We start from the raw sequence: 24,596 nt of genomic DNA on the forward strand, positions 1-24,596 counted from the left end.
GTACACCCTGGACTGGTTGCCAGCCAATCGCAGGGCACACAGAGCCATCCACACTCACATGCACACCTAGGAGCAATTGTGAGCGCCCAATTAACCTGCCATGCATGTCTTTGGAATGTGAGAGGAGACCCACGCAGGCACGGGGAGAACATGCAAACTCCACCCAGGAAGGCCGGAGCCTGGACTCGAACCCGAGTCTTCAGAACTGGGAGGTAGACGTGGTAGCCAGTCATCCACCGCACGCACTGCATAAATACATTGAAATTAATAAGTAAAACAAAATCAAATAGCTCACCCTCTATTAAAACTGTGCAAATGAGCAATTTAAAAATGTTAATACTTGTACAAAAACCTATGAAGTAGTTAGAGTGAGAGTTCATATCAGGAAATACTCGAGTATGTCAGCATAATCCTTAAAATTAGATGGGCAACTGAAATCGGTTCCTTCTTACTAAATGCACTACGGACCAAACCATTTGTACGAAAAGACAAACAATAAACAGATGGATGTTCTTCCAAATTGTTATTTTTGGAGAGGGTAAGATTAAGTTCACGGTTCACCCGTAAATAATGAATTTTTAATCACACCAAAAAGCCGAGGACTGTATCCCTTATAACCTGACGTAGTTACGGAGATTGTTTATTTCTCTCTCATTTTAATGGACTTTTTACTTTGACGTAGACGTCATAAGGAAGCTGTGGCTACATAACGTAACCCCTCCTCTTAACTTTTGTGTTCGCACGATTGAAATCACGAGGCGTCTTGGCGGATTGCTCTTGTTTGTTGACAATGTGCTGTGGCGCAGGCCGGTGTGTTTCGGAATTGAAAACAAACGTCCACAAAAGCGTTTACCCTGCCCAGTGAACGGAAGACAGTCTTGTGGCGAGCTCCTCGGAAGCCAGGCTGTTCTGGGAAGTGAGGAGGAGGCTGCTTGCTTGAGTCAAGAACACCAAGAACAACGCAGTTTCATACCAAGTCAACTGTCCGTTCAAACAACAGGTACGTTTTGACGAATTCGTTTACATTCGTGTACGTATTTATTTTGCCGGCGTGTCGGGTGTAAGTGCTTGGCTGCGGCAAAGCTACTTACTTAGGCCTGGGAACGGCCCTCTGCGCTGAAGCGACAGAAGGGAGCAGCACACCGGGTCAGACATTTCAGGAGAGTAGGAGGAGGCTGGGTGACCGGTAAAGGCGAGTCCGATGTCCACGCCTCCATCCCGACTTTATTATCAAATTCGCTTTCGTCTCTGTCAACGAGGGTCACTTTGACGACCCAAGTTGGCTAGCACGTTAGCCTCCACCGACATGGCGAGCTGAGCTTTAACACTGCGGTCCTTGCGTGTGAGCTTTGCAAAGTGTGAATGTGGACGTTGCCGAGTCTGTCTTTGGTTGACGTGAGTGCTGCTTCTTTGGCCTTCACGGCTCACTTGGCCTTGGCGTACCTGCCTAGACCTGCTTGGCAGAAGTTGGCTTAGCTGCGAGATTGCATCACTTAGCGTCTATAACTGGCCCTAGTATGTGGTGGAACAGCTGCGATTCACTTGTCTTATCACTTAAGGTCGAATCGCACGCATGACCACCATCATTGGCCAGTGGCCACCATTAGCCATGTCCTATGTTGGACGTCATTATAATAAATACATGACTAGATGTTGCAAGTTAGTGTGTATATAAAGAACTAAGAATCTGAGTCCCCCACCACAACTCTCCCAATCAGAAATGTATCATAGGTATAAAAGGACCATGCAACATATCACTTGCACTTTATTAACTGTTCAAGTTAGAGTTATGTAGTGCATTTCACACACAAGGTAACTTAACTCGATGTGCTTAAAATACACCATTTAACTAATTCACTCCCAGCCATTTCAGAAAATTTCAAAATTTTTAATACCCATGCGATATTACGTTCAATAATTATATATAAACCAAATCTGCCAAATGACAGAAAAGATTCCCTACTTATTGCCTCGTCCCGTTTTTTATAATTGACAGTAGAAAAATGTACGTTGCACAAAATAAAGTCCCATGGACTCTGAAACTGTTTATTTCGTATAAAATGGGGCAATGATGTCATCTACCGGTGGTTGGCATCAGTGAAGTTGTTTCCAAGTTTGACAATTACAGTGGAGCATAATCAGATTCTCCCCCATCTGTTCAAGAAATATATAATTGACAAGTATACTTGTCACAGGCAACATAATATAATTTAAACATAAAAAAAATGAAGCATTTAAGATAATAGCAAAGTAGAAATAAAAAAGTTTACTAAATTTCCTAAAAGAGCATACAGCACAAGGATTTAATTTTGTGAATAAATATTAAACCATTGGTTACATTTGGGAAAACTTACTACTATTGACATTTATTCTGTATTTGTGCAGCAGAACAGCTAAATGCGGATGCACCACGTTTGTTTTGAATTCGAGTCTCCACTAATTGACCCGAGTCTGCTGACCTCAGAACCCTACTGGGTTTATATTCCATGGGCATTTCTTTATTTTGTTCAGGATTTAAGCCGTTCAGTGATTTATAGACCAGCAGCATAATTTAAAATCTATTCTACACCTGACTGCGTGCTAATATAAAGCCTTTAGGAGTGGAGTAATTTTGTTCTGGTCAGAACTAAGCATGGGCAGACATTAGATTCTGATGGGATGGTGATCGTGAGCAAAAACATGTTATCACTGTATGAAAAATCATGTTACATTTAAATAAATGTGTTCTTATTTTGTTTTAAATCTTCTTAGTAAGTCACTGTGTCCCATCATTGGGGAGCTATTGCCTTATTTATTTATTTATTTATTTTTAATAAATGGCCTTTTAAAGAGGGCTGTTTTTTTGTGTGAGTTTGCCATTGGAAATTAGAATAAACCAGTGTAACTTCATTATATCTCAAATGTTCTCGTTCTCCTACTCAGGGAATCCCCTTCTCCGCTTGGCTGGCAAGTTTCAGTTAAAAATATCCGCAAATTTTTCGGGCAGGCCTTTATTCTAGATGTCATCAATGGTTCAAAATTAGTGTCAGGTTTCAAAAGCTGACTCTTGTCCGAGAACAGGGGTGCCCAAGTCTGCTCTTCAATCAAATGATCAGATCATGAGCAAGCTCTGCAGAAACCTGATAATGATCCTGATTATTTGATTCTGGTGTGTTGGAGGGAAACATGGCAAACAGGCTTTAAAGGGGCTCTCGAGGAGCGGACTACCCTTGTAGGTCCAATGTTATGCTAGTCTGTTAATATTTTCCCACCATAACCTGTCATCATCTGTTGCACTTTGATACACAGCAGATTCCTGATAATGCTATGTTGCTTGCTTGCTAGTGTAACTGCAACACAAACCAATTCTCCATTGTCTGCTGCAACATAATTCTTAGCAATTTAACAGTTTTGATTATTTTAGCGTACTGTACTTGCTAGTGATTTGCCACATCTAGTAGAAATCATTGCTGTATTTTTCTAGGTAATGTTTATTTTGAGTTCAACCACCAATTTGTTCAACGATCAGAACATTTTTCAGTGGAAACATACATGGTCAGATTAAGGATCAAACTGTTGACATACAAAACTGTTGTCAAACCGCGGTTTAATCGCAAATGCAATTAATCGTTCAGCCCAATAGGTGTAGTCAGTAACCTGCAAAAGGCACAGAACGAGTGAAATATTATAATATATAAATAATGAAAGTTAGAGATTGGAGGTATTTTCCCCCAAATATGTCCCAATCAAAATAGTACTCTGTTATGGCCATTTGACTTCAAATTTTGCCTTGTATATGTTGTTGAATTGGGGCCATCTGAAGGTACTTTTTAGTATGCTCCATTTTTCCTTGTATGCACAGCACATTGTGCAAGTTTGGAGGCTTTTCCAACAAAGTACAGTAGTGAGATTCCAGAGAGCCAACAGCCTGAGAGGGCTTTGTCCTCCAGGTTCGTTTTCAATGCAGGATCGACTCATTATTACTACGGGTACTTTTCACTCTGAAGAGAGGGACAGACACAAGATGTTCTTCTCCCTTACCATATGACTGCTTAGAGTTCAATTTTCTTTTTTTGTTTTTTTTGGGGGGTTTTCTTTCTTTTAACTGTATATCAACTATTTGACTGTCTTGTGTTCCCTGATTCTTTAAAGTTGAATGTTAGCTTATCTTTTAACTAGTTTACAGAAGAGACCACCTAAACTACTGAGACAACATTGGGGAAACAAAATTTCGTAGGCTGCAAGTTTAGTGGTATCATGTCCGGGTATTAATGTGCTTTGCGTCTGTTGATCAAATAACCATATTTGGGCTCACAAGTACAATTATTTTCACGGTTTCATACACTAGTCTAAACTAAATACACTGAAAAATGACTCATTTCTCACCACTTAAAATAAATAAATAAATGCCTTGTATCCCAGCCAGCTTTTTACTTGTGTAGAACAGGTTTTTACAAAGGTCAAATTTCTACTTGCTCATATATATATATAATTATTGTATTTCCTCTTATGATGGCTTCTGCTCTAGCCGGTGTGTGTACTAAATAATTGCCAGGTAACATGTTTGTTGTCCACGTGAACCAGTTAGTGCCACACCCCAATCAGATGCCTCCTTTTTATTCTGTTGGGGGTTAAAAAATAAATAAAAAAATTCTGGTTCCTTTGGGTATTAATAGTTTATACTGTTATAGCTGTGTAGTACAGTAGCCAATCATCTATAGAAAGTTCATTTTGGTGTTTGTTGTTATGATAAAATAAATTAACATTATACAAGTAATTTTTTATTTTTTTTAACCTGGTACCACCTGTCAGTACTCAGGAATTGTCATAGTTACTCTGATGTTACTCTTCTCGAGCGTATTCTGCTTAATACAAGATAGCGAAGAGGCCCAGTCTGTGACATTGACAGTTGTGCTTTATAACTGCCACAAATCTTGGCTGTAAAACAAGATTGCAACACACTTTTTCACTTAAGAACAGTGTTGCCACAGTTGCCTTGAAAATGCCACTGAGTTACTTTACTGATCACTTGCTTTTGAAAGTAACATAGTTGCTATACTCACTGAATACTTGACAAGTTGATTCTTTGAAGAAAGTTAGAGATTTCAATTTACCTTTTATAGGTAGCACAGTCAGCTGATGCCGACAACCCTGTTAAACATAAAAACGGCACCCAGTTTTGCCACGTAAGTGGAAGTTCATGTTTTTTTTTTTTTTTTTTTTTTTTATTTAATTAAAAAATGAATACACATTTTTTTAATTATTTTTATTTAAAACAAATGAGTCTTTCCTGGATTTCACGTAACAAATGTGGACTACTTGTTTTTTTTTATATTTAAAATTAAAATAAAACCAGAGGTGGTACTTTGAAGTCAAGCTTGATTGAATATTATGCTGCACTCCATGTTTTTGACGTGACTTTGAACAAACTTGAAAAATAGTGACTGTATTTCCAGCTGAATAAGTGACCTGCTCACACTCACTCCCCCAGACACAAATATAAAGTTGGAATAACAATGCCTTACTTCAAACAAAATACTGTATTTCATGCTTGCCACAGATCTCTATGGCAGTTGATCACTATTAACGAGCAACTAATTGTGACTACAAATTCCTTTGATATACATTAATCATCTGTGTGTTAATTTAGAACCACTTGAGTGATGGTGCACAGGCCAAGGACGGCTTCGTGAACAAGGACGTACACGCAACCAAACACAAATGTGAATTCTTGATGTTTCACTTTGATTTAACAGACTGAGTTTTATGGCTCTCATTCTGGTTTTCTTATGCACCCCACATATTATTAGGGCCCGAGCAGCGGCGGCGGCGGTGCCGCTGCGAGGCCCTATTGTTTTTGTAGGAATTCTTCTTATTATTATTATTCTTATTCTTATTATTCTTCTCCGCAAACAATCGCATTTTTGAGACACTAAACGTGACCGAAAACTCACCAAACTTTACACGCACATCAGGCCTGGCGAAAAATTTGATATTTTAAAGTCGCCATACATGATAACAGAAAAATGGCTCCTTAGCGCCCCCTACATAGGTTAAACGGATCCCTGTCCCGCTACGATTGTCCGACGGCTATGAAAATTGTGTGGCACCTGTAGCACATCCCAATGAACAAAAACCTCTTTGAAGTGTGTACCCTAAAATAGACAGAAAGTGAGGTATGAGTATTTAAATGTCCAATTTTTGCCAATTTTTGCACATTTACAGGGGTCATACTTTTGCCCGCTTCTCCTACACGGTTAACCCGATTGACTTCAAACTTGGGATGTACCATCTCAACACCTGGGACAACATCATTGTGAAAAATGAAAAGTTTTTGATATACTATATGACGGCGGCGGCGCATCAAATTTTGAGTTTAAAAATTCTTACTTCACGAAGCATTGCCGGTTGTACGTTTAATCTAGAGCTACGAAAATTGGTACACATATGTAACAGGCTATGACCTACAAAAAACTCTTTTTGAACCATATGCTAAACCTAACAGGAAGTCCACCATTTTGATTTATTTTGGAACGTGTTGACATTTTTTTGGCCATTTCATTGGGGTCTTATTTTAACGAACTCCTCCTACAGTGTTTATCCGATCATCTTCAAACTTGGTGTGATTCATCTTAAGATGTTGAAGATGAAAAGTTATTGAAAGCTTTGTATTTCGTCGCACGCTGTTGTCATGGCATGCACTGTTTTTAAAGGAAAAAAAATATCCTTAAAGAAGCATTCCCATTTGTACGAAGCAGCTAGAGCTACGAAAATTTGTAGACATATGTAACAGCCCAAGATGTACAAAAAAGTCTCTTGGTGCCCTGTGCTAAACCCAACAGGAAGTCCCCCAGGGGCCGGGCATCACATTTTGAGCTAAAAAACTCCTCTTTAACAAAGCATACCCGGCTGTACATTTCACCTAGAGTTACCAACATTTGTAGAGGTATATAACAGCCCTCGAGGTACAAAAAACTCTTTTTGAACCATATGCTAAACCTAACAGGGCGTCCGCCATTTTGATTTACTTTGGAATGTGTTGCCATTTTTTTTGGCCATTTCATAGGGGTCATATTTTAACAAACTCCTCCTACAGAGTTTATCCGATCATCTTCAAACTTGGTGTGATTCATCTTAAGATGTTGAAAATGAAAAGTTATTGAAAGTTTTTTATTTCATCACACGCTGTTGTCGTGGCATGCACTTTTTGCAAAGGAAAAAAATCCTTAATGAAGCATTCCCAGTTGTACGAAGCAGCTAGAGCGACGAAAAATTGTAGACATATGTAACAGCCCAGGATGTACAAAAAAGTCTCTTGGTGCCATGTGCTAAACCCAACAGGAAGTCCCCCAGGGGCCGGGCATCACATTTTGAGCTAGAAAACTCCTCTTTAACGAAGCATTCCCGGTTGTACGTTTCACCTAGCGCGATGATAATTTGCAGGCATACATAAGAGCCCACGATGTACAAAAAAAAGTCTCTTGGAACCATGTGCTAAACCAAACAGGAAGTCCGCCATTTTGATTTATGATGGGATTTGTTGCCATTTTTTGTGGCCTTTTTCAGGGGTCATATTTTAACGAACCCCTCCTACAAAATTTATCCGACTGTCTTCAAACTTGGTATGTTTCATCTTAAGATGTTTAAGATGCAAAGTTATCGAAAGTTATTTATTTTGTCGCACGCCGTTGTCATGGCGATGCATTGTTTGCCAAGTAAAATGCTGCTTTTTTGTTTTGGTCTAAACATGGGCAAAAACTCATGAAACTTTACACACACATCAGGCTTGTCATCAGCATGAATATTTTAGAGATTTCTTATTAAATTTGCAATAAATGCTTCAATAGCGCCCTCTAGACATTTTTATGAAGTCTTTCCGATTATATGATTCAGCTAGATGTGTGAATATTGGCAGGCATGCCTAATATATTCAAAAAGTATTCTATATAGCCATGTGCCAATCCATTTTGATTTTATTTTGTTAATTGTGCATCATTTTTGGCCTTTCCATGAAACTTTACAAACACAAAGCATGGAAAAAACGTTTAAAATTTAGATGGTTTCCTATTTGACAGTACCCCAACATGCCAGTACCCCGACGTGCAAATACCCCAACGTGGCCCGGGTTGCGAGGGCCCTTTATAGCTGCTCGCAGCTCTAGTTATTATTATTATTATTAGGGCCCGAGCAGCGACCGCTGCGAGGTCCCTATTGTTCCTGAAGGAATTCTTCTTCTTCTTCTTCTTTTTCTTTTTCTTTGTTATTAATTACTATTATTATTATTATTATTATTATTATTTACTTTTTTTTTTTGAAATCTAGAATGGCGCTGGATATCTACGACTCTCAGTACCTGCTCATCCTGGTCCCATTGCTGGTCGTTGCCCTCCTCTTCCTCTTCTTCATGCTCTTCACAAAGGAAACCTCCTACGATGAGGTTCTGGCTCGGCAGAAACGTGACCTCAAGTTACCGCCATCCAAGCCAGATGTCCGCAAGAAGAACGAAAAGAAGAAGAGTAAGAAGAAGGAGAGTGCGAGTGTGACAGGTGCAGGAGGTGGCGGAGGGGAGTCTGAAGAGGACCAAGGGGACTTTGAGGCAGCTGATGGTGGCCAAAGCTCCACCCTGGAGTTGGTTGTGGAGCCAAGACCAGTGGCTGCAGCAGATCCTGTTCCACCAGCACGTTCTACGTTTGTGCCAGTTCCAGCATCAACAGAGGCTTCTGCTGGCTTGAGGGAGAGAAAGAAGAAAGAGAAAAAAGTTGCAACAAAAGCCGCTGCTGCTACGACTGCAGCATCAGGTGCAGCAACATCATCTCCTCCCGAGGGGCCAGAAGTAAACATCTCCAAGATGATGGGACACAGAGTAGAACCACCTCTGGTTTCCAGCAAACAGCCCAGACCACCTTCTCCACAGCTTGAGATCAAGGTTGAAGTTACCCAGACAGCTGCTGTGTGTCAAACCCCCCCACAGGCTTCCAAGAAGAAGGAGAAGAAGAAGCAAAAGTTGGATGCAGGTTGGTTGCCACGAGAGCCATTTCACAAAACATTCACAAACTGTTTAACCTTGCTCTGCAAGCTGGATTCTCGCGGTATTTGTGAGTTCACAAATTCCCGAGAATCCATCTTGCACCGAGCACGCTGATTTTCACTGATCCGAACCACTGGTGGTTTTGACCAGTCACAAAGCAACTTTGTGTTTGGGGGCGGGATATGCAGCTGTGACGAAAACAACAAGCGCAGAAGCTGTGGGAAACAAACAAACAAAGAAACAAACCTAACATGGCGCCACTGGTGGACAAATGCATGGATGGACGCTGCAATTAATTTTGTTGTCGCATAATTACTCTGTGAGCGCTTTGTGCATTTTTAGCTGGCATTTCTGTTTATTATTATTATTATTATTATTATTAAATTCACATCCATTTACTTGACTGGTCAAAACAAAAGTCCATTCAAATTGTACTGGTTGATGAATAAGGCTTTAGATTGAGCTGGATTTCTAATCATAAGTAATCATTTAGTGATTTAATAAACATGCTAAGTCAATTGTGTCTCTTGGCAGTGAATGACCAGCAGCCAGCACACAAAGTAGAGCAGGCGCCAGTTAAGAAGGAAGCTCCTCATATGGCCGAAACTCCTCATGTGGCTGAAACCAAAGTTTTCTCCAATGCAGCTCCAAGTGCTCCCAGTGGAAAGAAGGGCTTCAAGAAACAGAAGATAGAGCCTGGTATTGATGTGACGCTTTTCATGCGCAAAATTTTGCCTTGTGGATACGCACTGAGTTCTAAACGTTGTTGTCAATGTCTTTTTTTCTTTTCTTTTTTTTTTCCCCCCTTCTTCCTTCTTTTCTTTCCTCTGCCAATTCAGTTGAACAGTCCCATGTTCTGACTGACTCAGCGGCCTCTACCAACCACCAGACGGCCCACAATAATGATGTACCTTTGAAAGGAAAGAAACAGAAGAATGAGACAGACAAAGGTAAGAGTAGGCATAATAAGCTTTCTGAGCTAATTTGTATAAATACTTGAATGTATTCTGTATCTTTATCTGATACATTTGCAGAGAACAAGGAAGTGAAGCTCAACGAGCTGCTCTCAGGGCTGTCCTCAATCACCCTCTCTGAAGCTGAGGCTGTCTGTTTGATTGCTGTTCTCCAAGAGAAGAGCCCAAGCGCGGTAGATGCCTGGCACAAAGTGAGAGGATAAGCAAGTGTTGGATTTGAAGTATGAAAATTAGAGGAAATCTAACAAGATATTCTTTTCTGGCCGTCTTCCTCAACCAGTCTGCTGTTAAATCTGATCCAGCTGCTCAGGAACAAGGGCGTCTCCTAACCACGCTTCAGGAGGAGGCATCCATTGCTAAGGATAAAGTCAAACAACTCAGCCAGGTTGACATCACCATCCTCCCTCTCTTACATCACATCATGGATAATTGATATCCCTCAGCAAGAAATATGAAATAGTTATGAAAAGCAACTATGGTATTGGCATACTGTAGCATCAAGTACCAAAACCGAACCAAAGTTCTTAGCCACCAATGCAGTGCCGCTGTTCAGCTATGTCAAAAGGGGATGCGGTTGCTCAGCGTGTCTGTGCTCCAGTAGAATACAGCGACAAAAGCATTTTGCGCTCTTGCAGACATTAAGAAAAAGCTAACGATGCGTTGCTTGCGCAGGGCTGTACAGCCTCTTTGAAGTTACAGGAGAAGTGGGAGCATAGGAGACACGGATGCCAGCTTGCATTCTACCTAAAACAAAAACAAAAAAACACTAGAATCTTTGAAGTTAATTGCCTTCAATTAGTGCACATGCAGGAGCGTGAGGTAGAGACGTGAGTGCCTTAATTTGCATTGTACTTAATTTAAAAAAAAAAAAAAAAAAAAAAAAAAGTGTGTGTGTGTAATCTGTTTTAAACAATAGTTGACCAGTGATTGGACACTGTCTTGCTAAGAAAAAATAAAATAGAGGAAGAATAACATTTATTTACTGATAAACCTAACATGGTACATGTTTCTTAATGTACCAGTTTTCCTTTATTTTGTTTAAAAATGAAATAGAATGTGTTACATGTAAAAATGCTGTTTTTATTTCCCCAAATATTTCAAATAAGCACATTTTAGAAGCAGTAATTTTAATACTTGATGTTTTTGTTCATATCGCTCATATGCTCATGCCTATTCATAAAGTTTTCATTTTGCCCATGTTTTTGATGTTGCTTACTTTCAAATATGTCAAGTCATCTTTATTTTTTATAGCGCTTTTAAACAGCTGTAGCTGTCACAAAGCGCTTTTCAGAAACACAACATTAAACAAACATAAAACATTAGCAGCAATACAATTGTCACAACAAACTTTGAAGCCTTCTCATGATATATGATCATAAAACTGCTAAAACAAATCTTTTGGTGGCCCAAGATGTTTTGTGTAGTACTGAGTACATATAAGAAGTTCAGTAGCACACAGCGCATACACAAAGGTGAGCACCCGTTACTTGGTCTCACAATTGTTAATTTCTTACTGTCTTGCCACTGTGCTTCAGGAGCTCCAGGTTTCGAAGCAGAAGACGGGCCGGGTGGAAGCAATGCTGCGAGAGCAGTGTTCAGCGTTGGAGAAAGAACTGGCAGGCATGCAAGCCAAAGCACAAGGAAGCTACCAAGAGCTCCAGACCATGCAGATCAAGGTGGGTGTGTGAGGGATTTATTAAACCATTATTCCTTCCAGGTTAGCATACTATCACTGCAGTTGAGAGGGTTACTTGAAATTTTAATCTTGTGAAATTACTAAATGTACCTGTAAGCTGAATACTGAATACATTTTGTTATGGTGTCGTGATTACATAACGTACAAGCATCCCATTACTCCCCATGAATGGTTACATCAGTGCTTGTGTAGGAAGCAATGCATTTTTAAGCCAATGGAACCTTGATGACCTACTTTTCTTTGTGTCACTGTGTGCAGTTCCAACAGGTCAGGGAACAGCTAGAGAGTCAGATCACTCGCCTACAGCAGGAGAACGGCATCCTGCGGGATGCAGTCAGCACAGCCACCAACCAGATGGAGAGCAAGTGAGCGCTGCACCACAGTGATTCCGCACTTCAACCATAACATCACTAAGATTTTTACATCTCTCCATACTATAGCAGTTTTTCCGTAAAAATCACTTGTGCATGTGCGTGCTCAACAGGAATACGGCCGAGATGAACAAACTGCGTTCCGATTATGCGGCGCTGATGATAGAGTTGGCGGACAACAATGCCAAGCTGCAGCAGGAGGAGCACCAGAGGAAGTCGCTGGAGGTCAGCTACAAGCAGAACGTGTCTCAGCTGGAGGTACGCTGAACCAGATGCACCTTGTTTATTTTTTCCCTGGTCCGTATCACAAAGCACAAAGCTCCTCAGCATACCACCAAGCTTTGTGTGTCTTTTATGGGTGTGGCATTATTGCCAAGGGAATGGGAGGCGGTTGTAGTGGAAGTCCAGGGGTGGGGTGTGGGAACTAGAACATACTTAGGGAGGGTGTGTTGCCTTTGGACGCTGGGATGTTGGAGGCTTTTGTCCATGTAATAACACCAACATCCTGTTTGACACGTAGATTAGTCTTTCCTGTGTTTTTATTAACTGCAATCAAAGATTGTGCTACCTCACTGTGGGTAGGTGTTCGCTAAGAAGCTAAAAGTCAGAGCAAGAGTTTGGAATGCATCTTGCATCACTGAACAATAAATGTATTGTGACATGGAGCTGTTTCATGAGTATAATGTGTAATGTGTATTTAGTCTGATCTGTCATTGTTTATAAATTATGGAGCTTTTTCTTCACCCCCTTATTTTTTGTTTTTTCTTTTTAAATCCCCAGGCCCAACTGCAAGATGCTAAGCGACGCTGGGAGGAACTGCAAAACTTCCTCCATAGTGTCAATGCTGACCGAGAAAAGCTTCAGGCCTCAAAGCAAGGTGCTAAGTCATCTCACATACATGATCCATACTTCAAAATGGTTTAAGCACAATGAATAACCAGTATGGTTTGTGTGTGGGCGGTGGGGTTTAGAACTCCACAGTCAGCTGCTGACAGCGGAGAATGAGATGAACACTAAGAATAAAGAGCTTCAGACCCTCCATAGCAGCCTGACTGAAGCCATGGTCTCTAAAGAAAGACTGGAGCAAAGAGTGATGGAGCTGCAGGTGTCCCAGCACAGTATCTCTGATGATTCCATGCAGGCTCGTGCTCAGGTGAGGCACCCAAAATCAAGCTTTGAAGAAAGAAATTCTAATCTGGTGAAGGAGATTGATTGATTCTCTTTATGCTGATTACATGATGCAGTGCACAACCACTTGATGCCTTTTCATAGCAGTGTCTTTAACAGGAGCTCATGAATGAAAACAAAGGTCTTCAAGCCCAAAAGGAAACACTGCAAGCACAAAACGTGAACCTACATGCCCAGATCTCAACACAGGTATAGGTCCACTGTTACTTTTCACTCATTAGGTACCCACTTCTATAGGCCTCAGTACACTTGTGCGTCAAGCTCACGCGGAGACGTTACGGCGGAGCTCCGCTCGTGCGTTTGCCTTCAAACTTGTGCGCAATACCCATCACAATACACATCGGTGTCTGCTGTAGTTTCACTCCAAGTCGGGCTGTCGTTACGGCTGGGACGCCACAGAGTGGCCATTCCTCTGCATTTTATGACGAATTCAGGAAGTTAAATTCAATTCAGGAACACGAAACAAAGCCGGTGGGAGAGTAGGCTCATTACCGTGGCAATTACTTAATGCCAATTTGCACCGGTATCGGCCGTAAACTCGCCAAAACACAACAGCCACGTGCTTAGCGAACACAGTTTATTTATTTTTTTTCCCCCTCTCGTCCCACGCACCTATCCACATGTACAGCTGTGGTCTCCAGGCAGGAAGTGGATTAGCACCGCCAAACACAGTTGCGAGAGAGGGGAAAAAAACAAACAAACAAAAAAAGCCGAGTACCCCATCGACCGGACCAATCAGGAGCAAGCTACGTCTGGCCATGTACGGCGTTCAAGAATTGGCGACGTGTGCGCTGCCCGGCCACGAGCTACGCGGCACTTAAAATTCATGGCTCGCGTAGATCATGTGATCTACGCCGGTCATTAACGCAAGAGCAAACGCTGTAGCATAAATCAGGCTTATAGCAGAGAGTGTAATTAGGCTAATGAGATTTTTGTCTTTCCCTATTTAGGCCAGCCATGTCTCCCACATTGAGGAGCTACAGAAGCTGTGAGACCATTTTTGCTCTTTCTTTTGCAGTTGTAGTGCTTTTATTCCGTGCTTTTCCTCATGTATTAAAATATGTACTGATTTCATCTAGACTGGCTGACAAGGAGTTGCAGAGAAAGAGCCTGGAGGATTCTTTGAATGCTGAACGGAGCAGCGGCGCCAGTCGAGAAACTAACATGCAGGTCGAGCACCACCTGCAGAAACTTGTACTCTTATTTGTAATTAGTCAATCAATTTAATACTGTTTCATTGATATTCCTCAGGCATTGCACAATGACAACATGTCACTGAAGGCAGAGATTCAGAATTTGCGGGCACAGATTGCTGATCAGGTGCGTAGCTAAATTGCCTTTGTGAATGTTCCTGTGTTTGACACAACCCCATCTTTCTTTTGACATTCCACCCATGCAGACTGCCTCCCTCCTGGCTTTCGAACAGATGCAGAGGAGGTGTGTACAAATCAAAGCCTTCCCATGAGAAAACTATATTTGTGAAAAGTTAGTTATGGTTTGTAGCGCAATGTTAAGTGATTGATTATTTTTAAAAACACCATTCTGTCTCCATCCAGTGTACAGGAGAAAGAGGAGAACATGAAAACTGTAGAGAGCCTACTGGAGAAGGGGCTAATCGAAGTAGCCAACAAGGAGGAGGAACTAAAGGTGGCATTTTCTTTTCCCTTCACAAAGTTTGACTGACATCAGCATAAGGGTTCTGTTTTTCCATTGACAGCTTTAATATTCTCTTATTTCTTTCCCTAATTCAGACTGTCAGAGAGGAGAATGAGGCACTAAAGCAACAATTGTTGGCCCTTCAAGGAAAAGTGGCTGATCAGGTGAGTTCTAAATCTGTGACTGCTTATGTAGCCAAGGGTAAGAGGTAAGACGGGCTCTGTACTCAAGGGGGAGGATCATAAAACTACGAGACAAAAGTCATATTACAGGAACCAAAGTTTTTATTGAGGGGGAAAATATGCAAATCTTTCAGGATACATTATTTTATTAGGGATGTTTTTTTGGAAAACCGTCAAAGCCGCTCGGTTTGTTTTAGTTCCAAATATAACAGTAATAGTAATTTAATAATAATGCAGAGAACATACTTACACTTAACCTAACTAGATAAGACATAATTACCTAACTGAAAACCATAAAATTTATATGAACTGAACTATGGATTTTGTGAACCGTTCCACCCCCATATAAATAGTCATCCAATACAAATTAGGACATTTTTATTTGCCTCATTGCTTCACTTTCCCCCCCCCCCCCACCTTATTCTGATCAGTTTATGTTCATCTCCCTGGATTGCAGGTATCATCAGAGTCAATTGTGCAAGAACTGCAAAGCAAGTAAGACTTTTTTTTGTATGGTATGTGGTTGGATTTGTGTGCAATATTTCATATGCAGTGATTTGATTCTACATGGGATATAAATGTTTTTTTTAATGCACATGTCATATTAATGAACATATTGACCCACCAATTACATGGAGGGCAAAGGGTGACTTTATTTTTTTTGTTAACATGCTACCGGTCACATTGACCCATAATGATGTACCAAAGTCACATTTGACCCATGACGGTGTACCAAAGAAACAAATGTAAATTGTAGGGTTGATTTTGCCTGATAGGATCCAAGAGAGGGATTTGAAGCTGAAGTCAATGGAGGACAGTCTGCAAGCAGCACAAGACAGCTACTCAGCCAAAGCACAGACTGTTGAGGTGTGAAATTTATCTGCTCTATATGACTAAATGCACAATGTTCCTCGTGTCCCAGTTGCTATATTTTTCTAGGTCGGGGGCTCGGGGGAGTCGGATAAGTCGACCACAAAAATTGATTAGCACAAGTTTCCTGCATGAGCATTTGTTGCAGACTGACACATTCACTGTGTGGACTCATTGGACTAATATTCAAAGATGAGAAAGTCTACATTTACCAAACTTTAAAGTGTTATTTGTAGAGGCATCCTTATCACTGTCATCCATTTTGGCGGGGAAGGGGAGGAATTGGGGCTGTGGTACGATTGCACAAGTAATCGCAGTAATAATTTATTCATAAAATAAAAAAGTAGTGACAACCCTACTATTTCTCTTGGTATAGTTGTTTTTCTGAAGCCATGTTTTGTCTCCCAGGCTCTGGAGAAGCAGTTTGCCGCCCTGCAGGTAGAGATGGAGCAGCTGAGACAGAAGGAGCCATCAGAAGAGCTCACCAGATTGTATAGCCAGCTCCAAGTACTCCAAGCTCAGTAAGCAAACTTTCCCACACAGTGGCATTTGCATTTGTGTGCCAGTCAGACCTCAATAAACATGATTGTCATCTCATCCACAGGCTCGGTGCAAAAGACCACGAGATTCAGCACCTACAGACTGAGCTTAGAGAAAGGTTTGAGAAAGCACAGCAACAGGTGAGTCGAGAGAATTCCTTGTGATTTAAGAATTTGATCTTTCAACTCACCTCTTCTTTACAGCAGACTGTTAATGCAGTACCAAGCCCAGAGCTTCTAACAGCGTGAGTTGGGTTTCGTGTTCGATCATATTTTTCTAAATTGGGGGTGGGGGGGACTCAATTAGGTGTTGTAATGCTCATCATACATGGCCGCTTGCTATGTCTCACAGGTTGACTGAGAAGGACAAGCAAGTTACAGAACTGCAGAGTGAACTGTGTGAGCTGAAGGAATCTCTGGAGCTTCACAGAAAGAAGAACAATGTAAGTTTTCCTGCAAAGTGAACTATAAACACTGATTTGTGTGATGTGTGTCCCTCTTGTGGTTCCCGGCACCCACCCTACTGTGGAGTTGCACACTGCACACATCAGTCTCCCCCTGCTGGCCACCATCCTTAGTGTCATTTTGCTTTCTTCCTGCAATCCTTTGGTTGTCTTTACCAGTACAATGACACGCATCAGTGAAGATTGCTTAACAGAGCTTCCAGCCTACTCTTTATATGCGCACCATTGACCAGGACTACTCTTGTGAACTGATTCAGAGATTTTGGATCACTGGGGGGGGGACAAAACAAAAAAAGAAGACATTTACGGACTTTTATTTTATTTTTTTTCCAGACATATAGGGAACAACAGTACTATTAAAGTCACCATTAAAATCAGAAACGCATCCAGTATGCTCACTGAATGGCTTTTCCCTGAGGCTGAACTGAACGTAGTATCTCTTTGGAACTGACCAAAACAGGAGCTCCGGGAGAAAAACTGGAGTGCAATGGAAGCTCTGTCAGCCACCGAGTCCATGCTTCAAGGAAAACTCAGCAAAGCTATCAAGGTTCGACATCCGATCTCAGTCTAATTCACTCTCTAGATCCAATCTGATGCATCCCCCCAAAATTACTATTTTTTTTCCTGCCGTGATTTATCCAATAAGATGTTTTCCACCAACCATAACAAACCTGCATACTCATTTAGCTTGACTTTTTCCTCTCATGTCATGCTTGGCCTCGAGTTGCCAATGAATTACTTTTAAATCAGTGTCCGATTTTTTTATTTTTATTTTTTGCTTCATCTACCTCTTGGTGCAAAGATCAGGCTGATGAGTGTGCAGACATGAATGTGATGTCATCCTTTTGCTTGCTCGTCTATTTGTCCTTTGTTTCATTTCTAGCATGTTCTTGTTCCATCTGTCCTGTTCACATGTGCTTATTATGCAGTTTTTCTGTCACGGTAAGTTTGACACGTTTAAATGATCCAAAAAGAAATTGAAGTCACAAATTAAAGTGAAATTTGTCACTTAGCAATCCAATGTAATGATGATTCTACGCATTTTATTTTCAACACACGAGTCCCAAGACTTGTGAAATAGTCATAACAAAATAAGATGAATATGATATAGAGATAAGGGGTGCTTTTTCACTGTTTCAACATGTGCAAAGGTTCAATCTAGCAAAGGTGTGGCTGCAGCAGAATAAAAATGCAACAGTCTTCAATTGCACATATTTACAAGTTCATTTTACATTTGACAAAAGGAATAGGCATGGGGGAGGTTATATAAGGGGGCCTATGCTGTTCTAGTGTTGCATAAAAATCCATAAACTGCTTATAAGTACTGCTGATGGTTCATGCGTCTTGCTTTTTAACATTATGCACTGTCATACAATGGCATACAAGTGTGAAAAGTTAACTGCTGTATAGTAAAAAACAAAAAAGCACATCGTGTACTCACCATAACTGAGTAGTGTCACTATGCGCGCGCGCATGCGTGATGTTTCAACCTTTATTTTTGGCATTCTACTGTGTTACTTATGTGCTACTCAATACACTTGCAATTGAAGCTATGAGAGAGAGGTGAGGAAAGAAGTGCAGTTGTACACCACTGCAACGAGACAACTACAATTATAAAGATTAAATTCCTTACTGGCAATCCAAATTACCTTTGGAAAAGACAGATTTGCTGTTTACCCTTACATGGATCTCATTTAAATTATGCTGGTGTATCTATGTGTCCACAAAGTATGGTTGTAGCTCTGTTACAAAAGACTAGTGGGCTACTAGATAGATATTCTATTTAGAGTTTGAGTAATGTATGCATATTTTTGCCACCGCCCCTTCACAGCAAGGAAGGGCATGTGCTGAACCGACCTCTGCCACGCTGCTCCATACTGTCATTGCGTGTATGATGATGTCATACACACTTTCCGTAACTAGTGCATGATGCTGGTTTATTGTTGGAGAGGTGATTGAAAGTCTCTCTATTCTCGAATTCAAATGTGCGTTTGGTAGGCTGTGAACCAATGAAGAAGAAGAGTGCTCTGAATCTGACGTCGGTGTGATGGAATTTACTGAGCTTTATCCTTGAATGAGGACTTTAATGCGATGTTCAGGCCAAACATAAAATGCCGCGTCGCCCCACGTTGTCTTGTAACAGTCTGACCGCATAATTCTGGATAGTATATCAGTCTTAAATTCTAGTAACTGTGATAAGCGTGCGGTATCACAAAATTTCATTGAACTATTTGAGGAAATGCCATGCATTAAGTATTTACTTTCCACGATATAGCTTCAGTGATCTTAAAGGAAATGAATCCCTCTACTTTTCTGTCCTTTTCCATATCTCCCTCTGACCTTGACCTTGTAGGAAAACCAGGCGACACTGGCGTTGTCTGAGGCTGAGTGTCGCAATTTTCTGCATAGACTTTTGCCCAACGTGCCTCTGCCCAATGAACAAGTATGGACCTTAATGGCAGTATTCTTATCAACATCTTATCCTCCTGCTATTGTGACAAACAGTTCTTTCGTGTTGTAGAATCATCAGGAGTGGCTCTGCAGTTTTGAGAGAAATGTCATAGAGAGTTCAGCTGCACAATCCACCCATGTATCAGGGTGTTCCGAGGTAGATGCTCAACACAATGGTCATCATGTGAGATAATATTACACAGGTCTTACAGTTGTTGTTTTTTCCCTGCCAGGACCTGTCTGAGAAGCTGAAAGAAGCTGAGGAAGCCCAAAGGGTTCTACAGGTCGACTGTGAGACGTACAAGAAGGTTTTAGCAGAAACGGTAAGTTAATATTTTGTATACTCACATCTGTGCTGCATGTTTCAAACTGTTGTTCCTGCTATGTCCACAGGAGGGCATCCTGCAGCGCCTCCAGAACAGTGTGGAGCAGGAAGAGTCCAGATGGAAGGTGAAGGTGGAGCTATCGCAGGTCGAGCTGAGAGAGGTGCGCATTGACTTCGTTAGCTGGAGACAAACTTTCAAATATTGCCTGTGCACAAGCAAAATTGAATTTATTTATTTTTTTTTTTTAACACCAATGTAATCAGTAACCAGTGTAAATCAGACATAGCCAGGCTCATAAAAAAATGTCAAAAAAAAGAAAAAGATTTGACCATAGAGACATGGTAAAAATTGAGAATATTTTAGACCATAGGGAGATGTTAAAGATGTATCCTCTAGAATCAAGGGTCTTCTTATAATCAGTCTATTGAAAAGGTACGTTTTGGTGACTGTGTGTATTGCACGACAAAATATTTTTGCCCAGGTTTCATTAGTTAATTTTTAAGATGATTCTGTTACACCAACAGTTTTGCTGACATGTGTTGTTGATGATTATTTGTCTTTTTACCCTAGATGAGCCAGAAAGTCACAACACTGGAGCAGGAGGTTGAGAGACTAAGTGATGGAGTGGAATTGGAAAATGTCAGTCCTTTTGAACCACTCTTAACTTTGTTCTTTAATGGCGCCATTGTTAAATAGTTTGTCAATCTCTAGTTGAGAAGAGAGAAGCAGCACTTGGAGTCAGAGTTGGAGAGGGCAGAGCGCGAGAGTGCCACGTACGTGACAGAGGTCCGAGAGGTAAGCAAACGCTGAGTAGTGTGAGTGTGCGGTTTCATGTTGATGGGGTGCGTGTGTTTCATTTTTCCGTGGCTGTCACTTGAAACCTCATACAAACTCCTCATGTCCAAGTATTTTTGACCTGCAAGTCCAACCAGACTAAGTTTAGAGACCCGTTTGACAGTTTCACACTGAATGTGATCCAATGCGTCCTCGGTGTACCGCAATCTGTTGTAGGTGCCTTTTTAGTTAGACCACATCACACCAGGACTGTTTTTAGGTCCCAGTAAACACATCCTCTCAAACTTAATTTCAGCTCAAAGATCTGTTGACTGAATTGCAGACCAGACTTGATGGCTCATATACAGAAGCCATCAGGCAGAATGAGGAGCTGAATTTGGTAAGAGTCATTTGCCCGCCTAGCTAGAGATCCTTTTAAACCTTCTCCTGTCGCACTCGGGGTGGTTTCCGTCGGTCGTCATTCATAACCTCACTATCTTGCTCTCTCTGCATGATGCGGTTCATTTGGTCAGCATCCTGTTTACTGTTGGAGACGTAAATGTTCGTGTGTCAAAAGAGGGGCTATGAATGGTGACTCACAATTACCCCCTTACAAAACTAACCCTTCCCTTTTTAAAGCAGTCAAGGTGTTTGATCTTTTACTGGTCCGGTGCCTAATAAATGGATTACTCGTGTGCCTTTCACATTTTTTTGTTATCATAGCTCTTTAAGCTGCGCACACCATCATCCAATTGTCATTTCTCTCATTGGCTTTGTTGCTCATTCTGCCATCATTATGGGTTGCTGTCAGTCAATCCAAGATACTGTTTGGAAGTACACGAGTCATGAAAACAACTAGAGGCTCATTTTAGTTTCGGTGATAGTCGTAAGAATGGCATGTTGGTCAACGCTATAATCACAATGTCTATTCTCTAGTTTCGGAGATGAATGTAAGCATTTTATGTTTGCACAATTATAGCCAATTTGAAACAAAATGTGGTTTAGACATGGGAACTACCTAATACATTGGTACAATAAGCCGACTGTGTTTTTGACTTAAAGCTGAAGACTCAGCTCACAGTGACCCTATCCAAACTGGAGGCAGAAGAGAATGAGAGGCAGCAGGTTGCAGGTGATCTCTATAAGGTAAGAATGATCTAAAGACATATTATGGTAGATGTTTAAACTGCCAGCTTGTTCATGGGATCCTTTTATTTTGTAATGCAGGCCCAGCAATCTTTAGACCTGATCCAAGGGGAGCTCTCCAAAGTGACAGACAACGCAGATGGCCTGATAGAGAACAGCAGTTTGTCCTCACAAAGAGTAAGTTGCTGCTTTCAGTGGATGCTGAGGAAACAAGTGCTCATGTTTTTGTTTTTTGGTCGCTCGTATTCTGTCTGACGGCTGCATTAGAAGCCTATATTTCCTATAAATTCCCAGTTCCATGATCTTTGTGGCAGTGGACTAGATATTTCGCTCGCAATTTCAATTCTAAACCAGCAATCGTGTGATCATCAGGAAGAGCTCGACAGAAATGAAAAGATGACTGCAGGACTCAACCAAACAGTCTGGGAATTGCAGCAGCTGCTACAAAGTGTTAGCCGACAACTCACCAAGGATGCGGTAAGACCAGCTTTTATTGTATAACATGACACTTGAAAACTTTCCTTAGGTTGCTAACTTGTAGATGTACATTTGGGCTTTTATCCAGGAGGCTGACAAAGATGTGTTGAAACTATAGCACGCAGGAGAAAGACGGACATGCAGCCATCCGGACCGCGCTACAAAGACCTCACTATCATGTCACATCCGCTGTCAAACAAGGGAACAGGCTGAGGTTTACTGTTAATACCAAGCACTCCACTTTCACCACGACTCCACTCCCACCACATTCCTCTACAAGAGCAGCATCACAACTTCGTTTTTATCATAACCGTGTTCCATCGAGCATTATCGACTCAATCTGTATTGTTTAAATTCAGTCTATGAATACTGCATTAGTTATTTACATGTCTCGCACACGTCAACTTAACAGTTTTGTTCTTCAGTCTTTTTTTCTTAAATTAAAAAAATATGTATTGTTTTAATGTACTGAGTTATGGCACATTGATCTGTTTTCCTCCCCACTGGCTGTGTATCACTAGACGCTTTAAGAATACATACATTTGGAGGAAGTTTGAGATGTATATCGGTCACTGCATGAGTAGTATGGAGATGCAGGAGACTATTCAAAGCTTGGAAAGAGAAGACGAGGTCAAAAGTGTACAGGTTTTAATTCTACTGTTAAGGACTTGAGGAGAGAGTGTCCCCTATCTGTAATCAACACTTGCTATATTAACACTGAAGAGTTTCTTTTTGTAACGGGTGATGTTAATAAAAGGGATGCTTGATAAATACGTGAAGTGTCGTGCCTTTCTGTCATTGCACATCATCTTCCCTGCCAGAAGGGGTCACCACATTTCTGTGAATGCATTTAAGGTTTTAAAAACCTAACATGAACAATCATTATACTAAGTGTGATGCCTGACTACTGTATGTAGGTTTTCTGTTGTGGAAAATGGATAACCATCCATGTTTTGTAGCACCTGCACTCATTGGAGACATGCTGAGGGGAAAAAAAACATTCAAATCTAGTTTTATGAACAAAATCCACATAGGAGGGCCTTTCAGATGAGAATCAAAGCTTTTTAATGTTCAGTACATCAGTCTCTAACATGAAAGGATGTTTGGGTGTGGAGGGAAGGAAAGCTTACCAAGTACAATTAGTGACTCATGGTGTACAGAATGTACGGTAAATTGTGTGTAATCGGAGTACAAAAGGTCATCAGGACGCACAGTCAAGAAGCAGCGTTGATCCTCATTGGGTTCCATCGGGAATGTTTCTCTTGCTCTTCTGCACTTTTTATTTTTTCAAAGAATCGAGCCATTTAAGAAAATGTTCCAACAACAGTACTGTTATGTTGACGAGCCCGGGTGGGTGGCCAGGGGCGCACGGCAACATGGGATCAGCACATTCCTTACATTCTCCCACACTGTCATGCTGCAGTCAGCTGATTGCAGATCTGTCTTTTGCCTTCATGGAAAACTCTCGAAGGAACTTGCGCCTCTGGGGTCTTCACTGACGATGTATTTGAACATCCCGTGGTGCCCTACAAATGAGTTGTTTTCATTACATGTGGTCAGAAAATGATCCTTTAAGCAGACAGAATTACAGCAAGACCATATTCTCCCTGTTGGGAGAATTTTGCTTGCGGTGTTGCTTATTGACTCATGACCATCGACAAGTGAGGCCTTCCAAACAGCATGTCATCATTGCTCACTCACAATTACGCAATGTAGCTGGTCATGGTAGGCCTATAGCCACCAGGAGTGCTTGGTAATATTTGGCTCCTCCTCCTGACTCACTGAGCTCAGATTTTGACTCTCACCACGCCAGCGCAGATTCAGCAAAGCGAGTCCCCTCCCTGCATCTGCTCTCCATCAGTGTGGTATGTGCGAGAGCTTTGATCACCAAATACGCACACAAGCTATGTCTGTGTGTAGGCCTATGTGGGAGGCCAAGTAGGCAGACAGAAAAAGGCTATAGAGTGCTCTCTCACAGACAATGCCCAGTGGATGAAAGAAACAAAAGAGCTGTAAATACTCATTGTAGCCACAGTTTTGTGTTTAGCCTCAAGGCCTGCAGTAAAAGGTATAAAAGCACATTCATCCTTGTACAAGGAGCCGAAGCCCCCTTCTTGGCACCATTAATGAACAACGGGATCTAACCTGGATACACAATATGAAGTGGTTAAAGTTTTAACACAGAGGAGGGTAGCTGTGAAACTCCTACATTTGAAACTGAACACCAGTTCAAAAGGGAAGCAATAATTGGGGGAAGGGGGTCGAGGTGGTTTGAAGGAGCAATATGGCACCCCCAGCCATGCAGCTCCTTGTCAAAACAAGGTGGGCCCATAAAGTGTAGAGGAGACTAACAGACAAAAGTTTAAGTGGCACATTCATCAGGCAGGCAACGTGACAAAACTAGTCATGAGGGAAATTAAAAGGTTCAAGACTGGAGGTCACGGGGTGGTGGTTGGGTGGGGTATTCAATAACAT

The 24,596-nt window shown here is 41.3% G+C and overlaps 1 protein-coding gene across 5 annotated transcripts; it reads left to right on the plus strand.

Moving 5' to 3' along the window:
- The first annotated feature begins 725 nt into the window (after positions 1–725).
- On the plus strand, positions 726–22,894 carry ktn1 (kinectin 1). 5 transcript variants are annotated; one of them, XM_077538324.1, is made up of 36 exons: positions 726–1,000; positions 8,302–8,993; positions 9,542–9,706; positions 9,847–9,957; positions 10,042–10,172; positions 10,262–10,366; positions 11,517–11,657; positions 11,936–12,042; positions 12,162–12,306; positions 12,829–12,925; positions 13,020–13,201; positions 13,336–13,425; positions 14,187–14,224; positions 14,316–14,406; positions 14,488–14,556; positions 14,636–14,673; positions 14,793–14,883; positions 14,988–15,056; positions 15,532–15,569; positions 15,851–15,941; positions 16,353–16,465; positions 16,549–16,624; positions 16,688–16,728; positions 16,836–16,926; positions 17,408–17,494; positions 19,301–19,390; positions 19,469–19,555; positions 19,632–19,721; positions 19,792–19,884; positions 20,295–20,363; positions 20,436–20,519; positions 20,815–20,898; positions 21,561–21,644; positions 21,726–21,821; positions 22,017–22,121; positions 22,210–22,894. In XM_077538324.1, exons 2-36 carry the CDS (start codon positions 8,303–8,305, stop codon positions 22,237–22,239), a joined length of 3,810 nt encoding a protein of 1,269 aa, XP_077394450.1. In that variant the 5' UTR covers positions 726–1,000; position 8,302; the 3' UTR covers positions 22,240–22,894. The 5 variants fall into 5 exon arrangements, with proteins under 5 accessions (XP_077394450.1, XP_077394451.1, XP_077394454.1 ...); XM_077538325.1 differs by having other exon boundaries at positions 16,691–16,728; XM_077538328.1 differs by lacking the exon at positions 17,408–17,494 and having other exon boundaries at positions 16,691–16,728.
- The last annotated feature ends 1,702 nt before the right edge of the window (positions 22,895–24,596 follow it).

This window comes from Festucalex cinctus, chromosome 12 (assembly GCF_051991245.1).
Source record: "Festucalex cinctus isolate MCC-2025b chromosome 12, RoL_Fcin_1.0, whole genome shotgun sequence".
NCBI lineage: Eukaryota > Metazoa > Chordata > Actinopteri > Syngnathiformes > Syngnathidae > Festucalex > Festucalex cinctus.

What these genes read in the sequence shown, in the direction of transcription:
- ktn1 (XM_077538324.1), top strand. Translation starts at nt 8,303, where the DNA reads ATGGCGCTGGATATCTACGACTCTCAGTACCTGCTCATCCTGGTCCCA. An exon ending in GAAACAGAAGATAGAGCCTG is followed by an intron (nt 9,707 to 9,846) that starts GTATTGATGTGA and finishes CTGCCAATTCAG; the next exon opens with TTGAACAGTCCCATGTTCTG. An exon ending in AAGTCAAACAACTCAGCCAG is followed by an intron (nt 10,367 to 11,516) that starts GTTGACATCACC and finishes ACTGTGCTTCAG; the next exon opens with GAGCTCCAGGTTTCGAAGCA.